The sequence below is a fragment of the Carettochelys insculpta genome, chromosome 23 (assembly GCF_033958435.1).
Source record: "Carettochelys insculpta isolate YL-2023 chromosome 23, ASM3395843v1, whole genome shotgun sequence".
Lineage (NCBI taxonomy): Eukaryota > Metazoa > Chordata > Testudines > Carettochelyidae > Carettochelys > Carettochelys insculpta.
In genome coordinates, this window is record NC_134159.1 from 8,098,770 (window position 1) to 8,117,088 (window position 18,319).

At 54.3% G+C, this 18,319-nt stretch overlaps 1 protein-coding gene across 2 annotated transcripts; it reads right to left on the reverse strand.

Annotated features, from left to right (window-relative positions):
- Positions 1-8,070: 8,070 nt before the first annotated feature.
- On the reverse strand, positions 8,071-18,319 carry SRM (spermidine synthase). 2 transcript variants are annotated; one of them, XR_012648689.1, is made up of 8 exons: positions 18,112-18,319; positions 17,164-17,284; positions 15,816-15,908; positions 14,440-14,593; positions 11,949-12,157; positions 11,301-11,446; positions 10,147-10,269; positions 8,071-9,017 (listed from the first exon to the last, which is right to left on the reverse strand). XR_012648689.1 is itself a non-coding variant. In XM_075018173.1 (8 exons), exons 1-8 carry the CDS (start codon positions 18,258-18,260, stop codon positions 9,000-9,002), a joined length of 888 nt encoding a protein of 295 aa, XP_074874274.1. In that variant the 5' UTR covers positions 18,261-18,319; the 3' UTR covers positions 8,071-8,999. The 2 variants fall into 2 exon arrangements, 1 of the variants encoding a protein (XP_074874274.1); XM_075018173.1 differs by having other exon boundaries at positions 12,074-12,157.

The window sequence follows — 18,319 nt, forward strand, 5'->3', positions numbered from 1 at the left end:
AGCTGCCGCTGGGCTCTGCGCTGCCACTCGCCAGGGCGGCAGCCCCTTTTATAGCCCTCCCCCAGCCCTGCAGGTGACGCAACCCAGCGTGTCCCTATCAAAGGCAAATTCGGCTTCGGAGGGGGGTCAGGGCTCGGAGGGGGCTTTCCAGGTGCGCCTGCTGCAAAGGGGAGGGGGCTGGGGCCAAAGTCCCCCCCGCGCCGGCACAGCCCAAGGTGCTAGGTGCTGTCTGCAGCTCCCACATTTCGGGGGCTGCTTTCTGGGGGCCTAGGCCGGGCCTGCTGGAGCGCAGCAGCCCAGTCCTGCACCCAGGGCAGAAGAGGTCCAGCCCCACCCCCCCGAGTTACCGGTGGGCCTGGACCGGAACGCAAACATCCCCCCCAGTTCTTGGGGTATTCGGCTCCAGGTCTCTGCAGCTGGACCCTGGCTCCCCCCTGCTGCTCCCTGGCTTACATTGACCTGCTCCCAGCTCCCATTTGAGCCCCTCTGGGTTCTGGGTGTCTGGAGACTTCCCCCCCAGTTCCAGGCTGTGGCCCGGCTCAAGGACGCCCTGCCCCAGGATGCCTGGAGTTCATTGTGCTAAGGAGGAAGGCAAAGGCTTAGCTGGCCAGGAGAGATTGGAGCTGCTGTGCCTAGTGGGGCTTGCTCCTGGCATGAGGTCCCCTGCTGCAGGTTCCTTCTGTGTCACCCTTCCTCCCCAGCTCTACCCTTCACAGCCCCTCGTCAAGCAGCCGTCGAGAAGGTTCCTCCTGCCCAGACTAATGTCCCTGCTGCTACAGGCTGTGGCCCAGACCAAGGCTCTGTAAGGACATTGCAACCTGCCTCCCACTGCTCACTCACTGTGGTGCCACACCCCCACTGCCCTCCTGGGATCTGAGGACCCAACATTCACATCTCTTCTCACTCCTCATCCTATGACCCCTCACCCCTGGGCACAGGCCTCTGAGGAGTCCCCCCCTCTGCTGCTCAGATCCCCCTTTCCTTCTAGCAGCCCTCATGGAGCAGGTCAATTCTCATGCTCCTGATGTGGAGAGCCCAGAGAGGTGATGGGACCAGGGGAAACAATGAGTCTGTGGCCAGAACCCAGTTCTATCCCCACCACACCCTCTCCAACTGCTACCAGCCCAAGCACTGCCACTGTCTGACCATGCTGAGACCCAGACCACAGGGCAGCGGAGCTGTCCCCTAGTACCCAATGTCTAAATGCCACTCATGAATACTTTAGAAGCAGAGCGTGATGGTTTCATGGTATGCTGCAGCTAGAAGGAACCTTTGATTCCCTCTATGAAAGACGCAATGGTGAGGAATGAATCTCTGTGTAATAGGTTCTCCCTAGGAGTTTCCTAGGCCTGAATTCTCCTCAGCAAATCTGGCACTCTCCCAGGGGGGCTGAGAGCCCGTGACTCCAACTGTAAACAATGGAAACCATGTCAAGTCAAAGTCCAGCACCTCTGCACCCTGACTGCCCAGGCCCTGGGCTAGCTGGAGCTTTAAGATCAACGCCACTTGCGTGCTCTCCATCCTGAATGAAACATCACCTGCTCCCTTAGCTGATTCATCAGACCCTGTCCTGCTGCCCTCCCTATCACTCCTCTAGAACTCTCCCCAGCCCAGGGAGAGCTGCTGGGGTGCACACTGCAGTGGGCATTGACCTGCTGAACCCCAGTTTGAGAGCATGGCCGGGGGGTGGGCCAGCTGACCCATGGCTGAACTGCTTGGCTGTGGGAACAAAACGAGGGAGATTGAAAATGGGGCCTCAAGAGAAACTGAGGCCTCATCCCATTCCAGCCTGAGAGGGGGCTGAGGTAGCAGCAGAAGGCAAGTGGTAGGACTGTCAGGCTGGAGACAGGACTAAGGTAAAGGACAGAAGACCTCAAAGGTTAGATAGGCAGCAGTGAAGGTGCAGAGCCAGGTCTCCACTCTGGGGACTGGCTAGCTGAACCGTGCTGGCTGTTTGCATGGCTACAGCTCTGTGCGGGGCTGTCTCTAATGCATGAGATGTTCCCTGAGACACCACGACAGTGTGAATGGAGCCACGAGCTGTGAGCAAAGGGAGGTGTAAACAGTGACCTGTAGAAAGAGATGGAGAGGCAGAGGGATGCCCAGGGAGGCAGTTTCACATGGGAGGAGCTATGGAGATGGACTTATTCCACCACCAAGGGCCAGACATGCTGGGATAGAGGTGGCCAGCATGGTGAGGTGCCTAAAAGGTGCCAGGGTTGAACAGGCCTATAGGGTTGGCTGCACCAAGCCCATGGTGTGAAGCTTAAAGGGCAGGAACACCTTGCTGGAGAATGCACGCAGCAGTCCCTCCCCTTCTTGCCTGGGTTCAAAGTAATAAATAAATAAATAAATAAATAAAACCCCAGACAATTAGGACTGCGCCTGCTGCTGGCTTTGGGACTGCTCCCGATGGCCCTGTTCTGGACTGGGATTCAGGAAATTGGCTTTGTGTTCCTTCCTGTGGCAGAGGCTCTCTGTGGACCCTTGGGCAAGTCACTTCAGAAAGACAAGACTTCCTTTGTCTATTTAGCCTGTACTCTCTTCAAGGCAGGGACTCTCTTCCTATATCTACATGCAGCATCTTGCACCAGTGCTGCTGTAAGAACAATAGAGCCTTGTGGAAGCAGATTGTCATGTTGAGGGGTAGGGATCTCTACCAGCTGATTTCCTCGGTTGGTTGGCTGCTCATAGGCTCCTGTTTCCTGCTTCACCTTGGAGCAGACCAAAGCATTTCCTTGCTGCACAAAATGGAATGGGATCAAGGTGTTGTGTGCTCAGTTTGGGGCCTCAGAGGCCAGAAACTCCATGGCATCTCAAGGAGAGGGTTCAAAGGCCTTAGCTTTCCTTGGTGGCTGGACTCCTCCCCAACATCTCCACAGGGCCTGAGTGGCAAACGAAAACATAAGAAACCAAAGCAAGAGATGGCTGATGGCAATTTGCTCGCAGGCCTGAAATTGTAACTCATTTCTCAGGGCAGTCTCAGGGCAGTCCCCACATGTGAGCAGCCCCTGTCCCCAAGGTTCCTCGATACAACATGGCTACACACCAGAGGGATGATTCAATTACAGCTTTCATTAGCACTAACACAACAAGTCAAGGCAGAGTGTATCAGAGAGCCGCTTGGAGCCTGAAGTCTGTGCACATCCCTGAGCCAAGTCACAGAGCAGGTGCACAGCAAGAAGGGCTTTTATCAGCAGAACGTCGATATCAGGGCATGAATTACTGAATCTTTTGGCGTTCTCCAGGGAGGCCAAGCTGGGAGATGGGTGCTACTTCCTTTGGCCATCGCTCCATCAACCCACATGGGACTGAGCGGGGCTGAAAAGGGGGTGGAGGGAGAGGCACATAGAGGAACATTCTAAAACATCTCATTTCATTTCAACAGTGCCATGATCTCCGCAATATCAGTGCAGCGTGTTGTGTGTGTGTGTTGGGGGGGGGGGAGCCCAGCCATCACTGAGGCTGTGACAGAGCTGGCCCTTTCAGAGTAACAATGCATTCAAAGTCATCTGTTAACTCATAGGAGACAAAAATCCAAGTGAAACAACACCTACCAACCAAAACATCTCAAAAACTTCTGCATGGACAATGTCACCCAAATCCATGTGCTCCTTCAGAACATTTTCGATGTTAATGATGCAGCAGCTGTCTGTGGAAATGCCTCAGTGAAAGTTAATGAGGAGGCACTTCTCAGCGTGAACCTGTGTGAAGAGGTCCAGGGTGGTGGGTTGGTAGCAATATGAACCGACCCTCAACAGAGCTGGAGGGGGCTGGATTTATCTCTGGGGTGGCCAGTGGTACTGGTGCTGTAAGACTTGTGAGTGCACCTTTCACACAGCAGATCCTGGTACCCACAACCCATTAGTTAAGTTTGATCACTGGGACCAGGCTAGTTGTACCAGCATGAGAGCCCAAGGGACCTCCCCAAGAAGGCGCACACTGCTCTGGGGCACAGCCCAGCACCCCCCTTGGCTGCTCTCTTGGATTTGAAGGGACACATGAGGTCATGCTATACCCCCTCATCCAGAGCTATTGCCTTGGTCAGCCAACTCCCATAAAGGTGTCCCAAAAGAGATGAACTTTCTGCTGCCGTGTACACATCACACTGAGCCTTTCAGTACCATGGAGAGGGCAGCCTGGCCCTCCTCAGGCATGTCTGCTGCTAGAGCGAAGTGAGTGCATGCACTTTGCAACAGCAAGAGGCTGTTAAAATTCTATTAGGTGTGCGGCTGGCAGCCTTGAAAGATGTGCCAGCGACTTCCCTGCCATTTGTGCTCATTCCCCTCCGCTTTATCTGCTTCACACATCACTGTCCTATAATTGAGATCCCAGTTTCTAATTCCCCACCTTTTGCATATTTTAAAAGGCATTTAACTCCCTCCTGTGCAGTCAGTCAGACAGAGCTTCACTCAGCACCGAATGCTGGGTGATTTCCCTTTTCATGTCTTAATGACATTTTCCTTGAATCTCGTCTGGTCCCCGAGATAGTCCCTCCACTTCCCCAGCCCCACCAGAGGACGTTGTTTTCCCCAGTACCTTGAAGGAGCTGTTACTACTTGTAGCTGGTTTGCCTGCAGCGGCTCTTGTTCTGTGCCAAAACCAAACTGTCCACACCTTGGCAGTTTTGTGCGCTGTCTGGGCTCCAGCCCTAATCCAGCCAGGCCCGGAGACCACTAGCAGGGGCTGAATGAGGCACTCAGGCCAAGCGGGTGAAAGGACAGGGGCAAGATATTTTTCATGACGAGTTTTTGTTTTCGCTCCAGCAAAAAAACCCTGTGAAACGCTTTTTGGAACCACAGACATTTCACTGGCAAAGTGCAGGGTTAGGTGTCAGCCCTGGGCCAGCAGACTTGACAACTCCCCTCTGGGGCACTGCAGATGCTATCTACCAATACTGTCTCATCACCTCCCCCGGCCCACCTCTACCTGTTGTTTCTTGCCATATGCTTAGACTGGGATCTATGTTTTTGTTTGTTCAGCACCAAATGCAATGGGGGTGGGGGGGCTTGTCCCAAGAGTGACAGGCCAAGGCAGTACCGCAGTACAAACTGAGAACACCCGTAGGGTCTGTCCTTGACTGCCAACTCCCCTAATCTTGCACAGATTACTGAGTTTGGCTGGCCAAGATTCTCTCAAGCGATTAGCAATTTTCAGAGCCCAGCTGGGGACACGGTAAGCTGGCCTGCTTTTTTTTCAGAGGGCTACAAACCCTTGGCGCTTCCTGGGAAACCAGCCCCTGCAAGACACTTCACATCTAGCACCGAAGAGCACAAGTCCATTTTGTAAACCTCGTGCCTCAGTTTCCCAGCAGGGTATCAGTAGCAGCCCCAGGGATGGAGGGGTTAAGCATAGATATAATTTACCTCTGTGCAGCAGACTAGGGAAAACTCTTTACACCCCATAAGTCGAATTGTAAGGGTCCAAGTCCTGCACAGAACCCAAGTCAGCCTTCTGCCGGGGGTGACTTTCACCCTAACATTCAAAGTGCTTGGAACGGCTCTGAGGGAACTAGCTCCTGCTGTGCAAACTACCCTGCCATCCCCAGACTGCATGGCTAATGAATGCCAGATTCAGGCAGTGATCTGTATCTCTCATTGCAGAGCACTGAAGCATTTGAAATGGCCTATAAAGAACAACAGCCTGGCAATTACGGTGGAGCTGTCCATAAGGCGCTACCGATAGATCATGGGCAGCTTGGCTCACAGATGGCCCTGTCCTGCCACTGTGGTAACTGACTTGTAAATTAGGCCACTCTAGTGAGATTAAATCTTTGCTTTTTTTCCCCCTTTGCTCTTTGCAATCAGGACCAGCTGTACGGAGGTGCCTGGAGTCTTTCACCCCGAGGGCACCATGCAAATCCGGCACAGGGCACTAGTCTGACTCACCACCCCAAGGGGGCTGATCGGGGCCTCTCTTCACTGAGCTGTCAGACTCAGTCCCCTTCCCCCTATACAGAAGCCTCAACATCGGCATTTTCAGCAGAGAGGGGACTGGCTGAACAGCTTATAGGGACCAAACCATTCTCCTGGCCCTGGAGGTGGGTGGAGGGTACCTCCAAGAGGTGGTGGTGGTGGTGGTGGTAACGCGTTTTAAGAGGGCAGCACAGGAAGGCAGCTGGTAGTGCCCTGACCCAGCCACATACCTGATCAGGGATTTGGATTTGCAGGTGTCAGCCCAGCACCTTGCCCCAGCTCCAGTTTTGACGGTAAGTTGTTCGGGGCAGGGTGTGGCTGTGTTCCATTAGCACAGCACCAGCACCACTGGGCCTCGATCCTACAGCACGGCAAACACCTCCAGTTGGGAAGAACCTTCCTAAGCTGGGTCAGCAGGAAAATGGGGACCTTGGAGCCCTGGAAGCAGAGCCAAGGGACAAAGCTTCTAGGGGACCAGAAGAGATTTTAAGGGAAAATTCAACATGGAGCATGAGAGCCAGTGGGAGAAATCCTCCCCCTGTACTTTGCTCACTGAATTGCTGGCCAGGGCCTGGGATTCTGCTGATGCCAGGCACACCCCTGGCCCAGGCTGGAATGCACCTCCCTGCTCTGCTTTAGGAGGCTGTTATCAACAGAAGCAGGAAGAACAGACCCCACGGCCCCAGGCTCGGCAGGTACAAAACATCTTTACAGCTCTCCCCTCTCCTCCCCCTGCAGAAACCTTATTCATCTCCTTTCGATGCTCTCCTTAGCCTCCCCCTAGAGGCTTCAACGCAGGATTACATCTTCCCTCCTTTCACTGCCGCCCCATGCTGCTTTCGTACTCACAGCTCATGACTGCTCGAGACCGGGGCCAGACACCGTTAGCAGCCGCCTGAGACACAGTGAGGGAAGGGAACCACCAGCGCAAGGGACAGCGAGATGGCTTTGGCCAGAGTTAATCCTGAGTGGCAGGGACCTATTCTCCCACCAAGAGCACCTCCTGCAGTGAACTGCTTGGAGCTCTGCTCAGCCACTCGGGCAGAAGGAAGGGATGTGTTCAGCTCAGCCCACATGTCAGAGATTCAAGCCAGAGTGTAGGGGACTGGGGCAAGAAAAAGGGGATAAGAAAAAGCTCTGTTCTGGGCCACGCTAAGACATGGCAGCTGGGGTGGAAAGAACACACCTCTAGGGCCATAGGACAAACTCCTAGGGTGGGTTAGATCGACCAAGGGAAGGACACTAAATTGTCACAACCACTTAAGCAAGGTAGTTCCCAAGTCCAGAAAGCCAGGGTGGAATCTGGCCAGCCTCCCCCTGACAGACTGAAGGGAGCCAGGCCCCACCATAGCACTGGGGCATTGCTTTGCAATGCCTCAGGCCAGTAAAAGATCCAGGTTGATGGGACTCTGAGGAGGGGGGCTGCCCAGCAAGGCAATAACCAGGGACAAAGCAGAAGCAGGGGACTCCACAGAGGAAGCAGCTGATGGACAGTCACCGGCTACATCAGCTGTGGGCTTGTGCGACCAGCTTCATCCCAGCATGAGGAAAACATGGCTCTTCCACTGTTACTGGGGCCGGGCCCGCCTGGGAATGCTCTGCCTCAGCAGCACAAGCCCTTTCATTTGGGTGCCCAAGGTGTCCCCTAGTGGACACTCAGGGCTTAGACGCCAAGAGGCCGTGTCAGGATTCGAGCTCTGAAGAGCCGTGAGCCGGAGGGACCAGCAGCAGCTTTGCAGAGGACAAGAAAGAGTGATGAAGCTGGGAGGAGTCAGCAATCGTGCTGGGCTTGCAGCGGGGTGGGGGAGCAGGCAGCATGTGGAACAGCCAGAAGCCTCCTGACTGGCCAAGAGTAGCTCGTGCAGTGCATGTGGAGGGCAGAAGTGCGAGAGCTGTTACCAGGTGGACCTGCAAAGCACAACACACCCCAGGTCAGTTTACAGCAGGCCAAGGGAAGGAAAAGTTAGGCTGATTGGATGGTCCCTTGAGGCCTTCCAGTGAGAGGCATTAGGCTGAGCATAGGCCTTTCAGACCACCATCCCTATCAAGGAAACAGAGTCCAGTCACCTTCCCCCTGAACCCACTGCTTCCTTGACCACAAGGGAGCAGCCGTTGTGTGATGGCTGCTCAGAGGAAGGACATCGACAGCCCGGAGGCAGCATGGAGTTCTTTTAATGAGTAATGGAGTGGCCGAGTCCGCGCCTCAGGACACGCAGAGAACAAATGACACATCGTTGATCTTGGGAGCAAGGATACAAGTCACAATACACCTCCCAAGAGCCAGGCTGGAGTCTTCTACTTATGGCTAAAAGAAGAGACCGGCTTCCCGACCTCCGCCCTTGCTGCTATCCACCAGGCCACGGATGGATATAAAGTGCCCACCATTGCCTCCAGGAATGTGCTTTGGAGCCGATCCAAAAGCCAGGATTAAAAAACAGGAGATGCCCTGCTAGTGCCTCAGCACTTGGTTTCCCACCAATATATATATATATATATTTAAAAAAAAAAAAGCTACTAGACTCTGCAATGAGCCAGCCCCATAGCGAGACAAGAGGCAGAGCTATTGTGAATGGCAACTGAGGGTGTGAATTGTCACCTTTCCAAGGACACCGGGGCATTAGCGTTCAGGCCTGTCACCAGTTAAAACAGCTCCCCCACAGGGAGCTCTCGGACGAGGACAGCCAGGTATCTCCCCACACACCACTCCCGTCTCCTGGACGGAGTGAATGGACCGTCTGGCCTTGTGCCAAGGCAGAGAAAACTGCTCGGCAGACACCCGTCTCAGTTATAAATATGGCGAGTGGTCTGGGGGCAGGAAGAGGGGGGAGAGGAGAAAACTATCTTACAACCCCGAGGCTGGACAGAACAGTTTTGACCCCCATCCGCGAGGCGCTCGGGCAGCCTCCCTTGGCTTACGCCCCGCCAGCCTGAGAGCACGAGCAGACGGAATGTTGGCTGGCAAAGGCTCAAAGTCCCGGCCAGCAGGAAGAGGTGGGCAGCCCTCTGAGAGAGTCCCCAGGCCGCAGCGCTGACGATCTCAGGGTCCAACTCTCGGCAGGATGGGGGTAGCAGCTTCTCAGGCTCTCACACATCACTCAAGGCCTGGGGATACCCAAGAGGGAGGAAGTCTGTCAGTCATCTAGAGCATGGTGAGGAAATGTTTTCCACTGGGTCCCATTTTCATCCCTGCATCACAGCAGGGCTTCCCCCCGACCCCCACCTGTCTAATGCCCTGGAAGTGAGCGACGGTCTCCTGGAAGTGATGCACCAGGCTCCCCTGGCGACGGCAGCAGGGGGCAGGCCCAGCGGAGGCCAGTCATGCTGTGTTGTGCCCCCTTTATGAAATTTCATGCCTCCCTGGGGGGCACCCCTCCTCACTTTGCACACCTCTGGTCTAGAGAAGAGGCAAACCAGCAGAGTCCTACTAGACAGGAGTGAGGGAATGAGCCACGTGTGGGCAATTCCTCCAACACCCTCAGCAGGTCTCCCTTCTGCTGCCGTCCCTGTTGCAGCCTGACCAGAACAGGGATGGCTCAAAGGTGGTGATGTAAACCACAGATGAATCCTCCTGCAATGCACAATGAACTCTGTGGCTGTTGTAAACCATCCCCCACTGCCGTTCTCTAGCTCCCTGGTTTTGCAGCAGAAGCGACAGTTCCCGCTTGCAGTACCCAGGCCCTCCGTGTGGCTTCTCTAATAGAGATGGGTCTATTCTAGTGACTCCCAGCCTGTTTGGGGTTTGATTCAGGTTAATTCTTTGCAGTATTCTCCTCCTATGTATGTGCGCACTGACAGGCTGAGCGCTCAGCAGGTTCCTGCCTTGCTACGGATTAGGGACACCTCTACACTGACAGCAGGCTGACCTGCCAGAGGAGACCTGAGAGCCACTGGCCTGCCCTGGCTTCAGCACCCCTCGCCCCAAGCAGTCAGGGCACGTCTCTATGCTGCTAGCTCTTCAGACTCCACAGTCTGTTAACAGCCCCCACACTCCCTGGACTCATCCAGGGACAGCCCTTAAGCTAGAGGTCCAGGGTCCCATAAGCAGCAGCCTCGTACTTCTACTGAAAGTGTGACACCACCAGCAGGGCTACGAACAGCTGGGGAAAAAAAAAAAAGCAGCTGCCAATGGGGACACCCAGGTGAGACACCCGAGTCCCAGATAAGCCATTCTGCAGGAAGGTGGGTTCTCACCAGCCTTCGGAGGAGAGCGAGGAGCTGCTGCGTCTCTTACCTTCCGTGCAAACTCAGGCAGGACAAAAGCTGCCTGGTGGATTTCAGAGTTGTAGTATTTCAAGTTCATCTTTTCCACTTGCTGCTGCGAAAGCTGCTGCACAGGCTGACGGAAATTTGTGCTCTGCAAAGAGGAAACATTCATGGGCTGTGTGCGCACAAACATAAAGAGGGGGCTTATGTCCTGGCTGTTGGGCACCAACGGTGAGAACACCCAGGACTGGGGATTATTTTATGGCACTTTTCATTCTGGGATCACATGCCTAGCACGGCACCAGCCACTTCGGATCTGGAGTCTGTAAACCCAGCTCACACTACTGGCTCTTACTCCCAGGTGGAAGTCAGTGAGGCTAACTTGCATGACTAGGGACCATCTGTGTGAGCCTCATGCCAACTGAAGCTTTCCTACCATGACAGAGAGCCCGAGTATCAAACCTCCTCCGAGCAGCATCTGTATTCAGTGCGACATCGCATGCTGTCAGTGCCCTGGCTGAAGAACGCAGCTGGCATTTGGATCCAGCACGAGCGCCCTGGCATGCGCTGCAACAGGCCTTTGGGGAGTGGGGTGGGGGACATTCGATGTGAAAGTCTCTGTATCCAGAGCACTGCTGCAAAGCCAGTCCAGTTGGTAACAGACAACGACTAGTCAGCATCCTGCACACAGCGAGTCTGGTGGGCCTCCATCCAGTTCCCAGCTGTCCTCATCTCAAGAACAGCATCTCCCAGAGGCTGTTGAAATTGACCTCCATTCCTTGGCATGGCCCCACCACATCAGGCTGGGGGTTCCCCTGCTCAGTGGGAGCTGCCCTCTGTGGCCCCACCTCTCCCACGTGCACAACAGGCACCAGAGCACTTAGTTACAGCAGCCAATCGCGGGCTGCGCAAGCAGGAACGTGGCTTCTCGACCCTGACTAGCAATGGCTGAGCGCAGCAACGAGCTAGATGGGGCATGGGGAAAAACGAGTCTGGGTTCTGCCTGTAGATCCTTCTGCGTTAGCCAAGGGCACTGCCCAGAGGCAGACTCTGCTCGCCAGGGGGCTTCCTGGTCTTTCAGAAACTCTGCTAATTGAGCCAAGTCTGCTCCATGTTGCCCTCTGCCTTCCCCCAGAGGCCCTCCGCAGGCGGCAGGGAGCTGGCGGGACGCCCGACACTCACTGGGTTCTTACTGCACAGCATGAAGCCGATCTGCCCACTGGGATAGGTCGGGATGGTGCAGTAAGCGTATTCCACCACAGGGAAGAGAGACTTGCAAAACTGACGCATCTCCTTAATGAGATCCAGGTGCAGCCACTGGCATTCCCCTGTGCAGGTAACAGGGACAGAAGGGAGGTTAGAATAGCCAATGGCTACATTTAGTACTCTGAGCAGAGATCTCAAGTTAAGGCTAGTCTTAAATCTGAAGACTCAGGCCTGGGCTACAGCTAGGTTTACTGGTGTCGCTACATCTGGATGGGCTGTGATTTTTTTTTTCCACTGGGATAGTTTTGCTGGTAAAAGCCGTTCTGTAGACAAACCATGAAGATTGCTGGAAATGCGCAGGCAGACTACAGTCCGCCTCCGATAGTGCTATGCCAAGTGACATTTTTAACCCCTAGATTTCTTAGCATGGATCCCGAGTTTGGCTTTTGGCAGCATCTGCCTATGATATCTGTGCCTGGGGATGACATTTACATGAGTCCCAGAACAGCAGGCAGAGGGGGACAGGTTCTCAGACCCAGAGGACCTTGTTGTAATAACCCTGTTATGGTAAGATCCTAGAACACCCAGCCGCACCTACCTGAACATCCCTATTTACATAGTTACCTTCAATTCTGGTCTGGGACTTGGGACACCTGGCTCATTTCCCTGCTCCATCAGACTTCCTGTGACCTTGGGCAAGTCACTTTGCCTGTGTCTCAGGTGTCCAACTGTACCCTGTCTGGTCTCACCTTGGCAGCAGAGAATCCCGTCCTCTCGCAGAGCCGTCTTCATCAGCTGATAGTAGGATTCTTTGAACAAACTCTCCGCAGGACCTGGGGGTGAGCGGAAGGGGCACATGTGGCTAAGGGGCCATGAAAATCCCTTCATGCATCTAGGGCAGGGGTGAGCAAAGTGGGGGAGGCGGAAAATTTCCTAAGGTGGGCAGCATGATCAGCTGCTGGCCCTCAGGCTCATCCATCTCATTAAAAATGTTTGAAATGTTACTTTATATGTCTGCATATTCATATTTACATCAGCAATTGATCAAGTTTTTTACGTTCTACAGACTCATTTTCTTATACATGCTGAAAGTTTATTTTTTGTTCCATGTGAACATAACCAAAATTTCCATTGGTTTGGATTGTATTAGATGGGCTAGGGGCTCTGCTAATTGCAGGGATGAAAAGTGCAGCTCAAAGTAAAAAGTTTGCTCATCCCTGACCTAGGGCATGACTTGACTGGACTCCAGAAGAGACCAGAGCTTTGCAGCATTGAAGGAGGGTGGGGCTAGACACTCAAGTTTAGCACCAAGAAAACTCAATTGTTTAAAAAAAAGTTCTGATTTAAAAAAAAAAAAAAAAATGTATTACAGACATTTATAGGACACTAGAACTGGAAGGGACTTCAAGAGATCATCAAGTCTAGTCTCCTGCCCTCATGGCAAGACCAAGCACCATCTAGACCATCCCTGACAGAGGTCTGTCTAACCAGCTCTTAAACATCTCCATCACTGGAGATTCCACAACCATGACTATGACTAGAGGTGAGCTGGGGCTACACTGGCTGGGTGTTCAGGCCTGGAGTCCTAGTCTACCCTGTCCCCAACACAGCAGAACCACCCCAGTTCCTGCTTTGCTAACCAGAGAATACAACACTCCTCTCAAATACAAAGTATCTTGTGACCTTCAGAAGTGACCTCTCCCCACTGCCTGACAAGACGACAACAGCAGCGAAGGGCACTGGGTTTAAGCTGGCTCATCTATCAAGACTGGATAGTTACAGCTGAAGGAACCTCCTGTTAAGAGAAGCAGGAGAGTAACAACCTCCCACCCCTCAAATGTGGCAGTGTTGCCAACTGGAGCAGAAAACACAATTAAAAGGCCAAACCCAAGGCAGCATCACATACGTTCTCGAAGAGCGGAGAGACAATCAAGTGGTTTGGGTGTCAATTTGGAACCCAGACTCAATTCAGTTCTGCCACAAATGCCCTGTGGGACCACCAGCAAGTCACTCTGGGGCCAGAAGTTTAGAATTACTTTGGTGCCTAATTCCCATTGGTTTCCATGGGAACTACACACCCACATCTGGCCCCGGTGGCAGTCTCTTGGTTATGTACTTTCTTATCTCCCATAGGTGTTGAGAGGATAAATGGACTTAAGACTGCACAGCTCTTCGCTACTGTGGGAACAGCCCCAGCAAGCACCTCAAGAAGATTGCAAGCACCCTTAGCTTTTCTGGGGGCTGGCAGGGCAAGGACAGCAGCTCAGCAGAGCTAGGAAGAGAGGAGACGGAGGACCAATCTCCAGTGGAAACTTACCTTGGCATAGCTACGTCCCTCAAGCCTGAAACACCCATACTCCTGAGAGACAGGACTATCGTAACCTCACCCTGGTGCATGCAGAGCTGGGCTGATGCAAGAACTCCTTCATCAAGGTGGCTACCGCCTCTCAGGGAGGCAGATTACCAACACCAACAGAACCCCTCCCCTTGATGGATGCAACATCCATGCATAGGCCGGGTCTATGTGACAGAATGATGTCAAAGTGAAGCAGCTAATGTCACCCTGATTACAGAAGTGCCTACACCCAACTTCAGCTCCTGCCAACATAACTTCCTTGCTCTGCTGCCCTTAACTACCTCTCCACAAGAGGGGCAGAGTCAGTGTTGACATAGTCAGACCATGCAGTGTGCCAGTGAAGATGCTGTGTAGCTCATGCTATCCCTGGCTTTCAGAACCTATCCCATAATGCCTCAGGCTCAAAGGGGAACCATGATGGCTGGCCGGCAGCCATGCTCCTCGCTGGCAAAGAAATCAACTTGCAGATGCAGTTTCATGACCAGGGGCTAAAAAGACAAGGAAGAAGGAAGTCTAGCATCTCTGTGATTGGCATCTGGAACCTCTCTCTCCCCCATGCCCGACTAATCCCCATCAAAGGGACTGAAGCGAAAGGGAGGGAGTGACTGCTCTGGGCTGGGAGAGAAGCTTCTCAATTCTTTAAAGGTGCCTTGACTACTTCTGCACTGTTGTCGTGAGGTGGTTAGCATGGACCAATGGACAGGCTCCAGGGAGGGAAGGAGAGTGTGGGTGAAGGGACTCTTTCCTTGGGGTTCTCACCCATGGGGTCGGAGGAGTCTGTGATAATCACATCAAAGGCTTCCTGGTTCTGTTTCATGAACTCAAAGCCATCCCCGACATGCAGGGTCAGCTTGGGGCTGGAATAGCCCACCGCCATCCCTGGGAGGTATTTCTTCGATACCTGAATCACTTCCTGTAACAGACACCGCAGGCAGGTCAGCATGAAGTACACAGAGCACAGCAGCCACGCTGATCCGTAGTTGAGTCATGCCCTCCTACTCTCTCCGCCCTGACACACCTCCCCAGCCACCCTGAAGGAGTCAGTTCCCAGCATCTTAGCCATTTCTTTCACACAACACTCAGCCCCTCCCTAGGCCCCCCGTGTTCAGCCACATTCTTGCGCAATCAGTCCCAACCCTAAAGTGCTTGCAATTTTCTAAGGTGCCCTGAGGAACTAAAGGAGTCCAGTTACACAGCCCTGCCCACCCCTCTGGGGACAGCAAAATATGCAGAGGCCAATCCCAATCAACTGTACAATTTCATTTTAAAGCTTGAAAATGGCCAGAGGGGTTTTAACAAGATGTTCCCGTTCCTGCCCCAGAGCTCTTATTTCTCTGTGCAAGCTTCCTTGTTGAGGCCTCTCTGCTTCAGGCTGCAGAGCCCTTCCTTTGCGGTGAGGAATCAAGTTCCAGCCCCTAAATGCTAAACCCTTGTGGCCTGCAGAGATGTGAGCTGACGCTGTCCTCAGATGTTATGAGCTGCCCTTTGCGCTCAGTGGCCACCACCATCCCCATTCAAGCCAAGGCCATGCTCAGCTGGTGTCATTTGTTAGGGAGGCGGGGAATGGGTTCTGGGCTTTGTTCTCACTCCCCACATGGCTCCTGTGTCCCAGCATGATGGTGACAGTTTCTGAAACTAACGGCACGACGAACAGCAGAGCATGGACAGACCCACCTACTAGCAGAAGCAGAAGGCAGGTAGAGACCCAGTTCCTGCATTCAGCAGCAGGTCATCAACTCAGCAATGACTGAATAGAGAGACAAGGTCCTTAATATTGGGGGATGAGTAGGATCCCCACCCGGGGAAGAAAAAGGGTGAGTCACAAAGCCACAAGGACTTCTATTCTTTGGAGCTCAGCCTTGAGATCTGTACCTGGGCTGGATTAGCCTCTGAGGGGGCCCTCCCAGGTGGGACCATGGAAGAAGCCATGGGAAAAAGTCAGACTGCTGATAAGCAGGGCTGTGGAGGTGGGGCCATCACTGCTGTGCCAACATGACACGGGACAAAACCACTGTCTTTAGGGGCAGTAGATGAAGGAGAAGCACTAAGGTGGTACTTTGAAGCAGCTCAACCTCTCACTCTGTGCAGCCAACTGACCCCAAGCACATAGCCACACCACCTCATATATTACGTACCTCATCAATTTCACACTGCACCACAGACTCCACAGATGGGTGCTTGACCACTTCTCGTAACACGCCTCCATCTCCACCACCAATAATTAGCACCTGAGGCAGGAGGAGAGAGGACAGAAACAGAACAGTCAGCCTGGTCCAGCCCACCTGCAAGGTTTGTAGCAAGGTCTAGATCAGGGGTCAGCAACCTGCGGCTCTTGAAGGAGTCATTTGTGGCTCTGGACGCTGCCACTGCTGACTCCTCTACAGCTCTCTGCTCTGTGACTGCTGAAACAGCAGAACTCCATTTAATTGGTTCAATGGCTGGCAAGAGGAATCCGGCCGTTAAACCAGCTGAATTTAGTGCAATTATTTCAGCACCAGCAGGGCAGGGAGCCACTGAGAGCCCCTCACTCATGCTGCTACCCGAGTGGCCACGCCCCTCCGGTGGGCATGGCTCAGCTCACCCGTCAGTGGAACACCTCCATGCCAGCCTTCCTTCATCTGGATGCATGGGGCTGCCCAGCGCAGGCTTCTCAGCCAGCACCACAGATAGATTATTCCCGGGGGCTGGTCTGGGGCTGAGATGGGTTAATCCTAGGTATGGGGGAGGCAGGTTTGAGGTTGAGAGGGGTAAACCTGGGGATGGGGTTGGGTGAGGAGGGCAGGTTTGCAGGATGGGGGGTAAAGCTTGGGGAAGGGGGGAGGTTTTGTGGGCTGAGGTGACTAAAGCCTGGAGATGGGGGGTTTTGGGGTCGAGGGGGGTAGAGCTTGGGGAGGGATGGAAGGTTGATGCAAACACAGCTCCTTTCTGCTCAAGAGCCTATCCCCAGGCGCAGCATTTCCTTCTCCTCATTTGTTCTCCAATCCAGGGGTGAAGTAACTTAAGCTCTCTCACTGTTACAAATCATTGTGTACACGCTGTTCATAAAATAGGGGTTACAAGGAGTACAGTTTGATGTTACTTATCAAGGACTGTCTCGTTTTCACAAGCACCGAGGCTCTTGAAGTATTGACTTCATAACTGATTTGGAAAAAAAAACAAAAACAAAACAAAAAACACCTCTTCTCGCTATTTTACTTGCGGATCAGAAAACTCAGACACAATACTTCCAAAGCTCTGCCACTGACACATTCTCCTTCGGGAACAAGGGGTATTACTATCTCCCCCACGCTGCCAGGATGGCTTGGGAGATGTTTTGTACACTCCAGCTCAGAGCACTACAGAAGCACAACGTGCTGCATCGGTACCCATGCTTCATCCTCGGGTTCAAGAGGTAAAAAATGCAACACAGGACAAGTGTCACGTAAGGGCAATGCCTAAAACCGCAGGTGAAAGTGACTCAGCATGAACCAAGTGGCCATTTACCTTGCGTGGATTTGGGTGGCTGCAGAGAGGTAGGTTGGCAATCATCTCCTGGTAGGAGAACTCATCTCTCTCAGTGCACTGGATCACCCCATCAAGTACCAGCACGTTCCCGTAAGTCTTACTGTGAAGGAAAGAGAAACGAAGGGTCCTTAGAGCAGCAGTCTTAGAGGAGGAAGACTTGTTCAGCGCAGGTCTCTGTCCCACCCACTGCTGCCTACTTCCCCCAGCACTTCGCCTCATGGAGTGTTGGGCAAGGACCTCTCTGGTGCTGGGGTAATTTGTGAAGCATCACTCCCTGCCCTGTTCTGCATGGCCTCAGGGCTCCACCTGGGTCAAGGCTGGGCTCTACCTGCCAGCCACCAGGACTGGACCACGTGCCCTGCTCCACCTGAGACAGAGTCCCAGGATCCTCGTACCCACAGCAGGAGATCAGGCACTAGGAGGAGAGGGCTAGGAAGGGGGACACGGTCCATACTGTTCACGCACCCAGGCCAGCGGCTCTCCCCCGGAGAAGGAAAAGGAACCAGGTCTCCGCTGCAGGCAAAACGGGGAGTGTTCTCCGCTCCAATCTTATCCGTCTCCCAGGAGCGACCCCAGGGCGGCAGGGCCCAAGAAGAGGAGAGCGGAGGAGCCAGCTCCCCCCATCGCCACCCAGCTCCGTCCCGCTGCGGGCTACCTAGCCCCCGCTCGGCCTGGAGAACCCCATCCCCTGCACCCAGCCCGGGCCCATCCCGGAGCCGCCTCCCCACCCCCCTGCGCCCAGCCTGGCCCCATCCCCGGCCACGTCCTTGCGCCTGTGCCCAGCCGGCTCCCAGCCGGGCCCGCCCCATCCACGCCTCCGCCACGTCCCTGTGCCCAACCCCGGTCCGCTTCCCGGCTCTCCCCCGGGCCCGCCTCCGCCACGTCCCTGAGCCCGGCCCGGTTCCGGCTCCAGCCCCGGCCCGGCACCTCCGGAAAACCAGGATCTCCTGGTAGCGGGAGCGGCGCTGGTGCAGCAGCTCCTCCACCTGCAGGGACATGGCTTGGCCCGGCCACAGGCTGCAGGTCTCGCGGAACCAGCCCTCACGGATGGACCCGGCCGCCGCCGCGGGCTCCATGCCGGCCGGGCACAGGCCGCGCCAGCCGCCGCAGCGCGGGCACCTGCCGCCAGCACGCC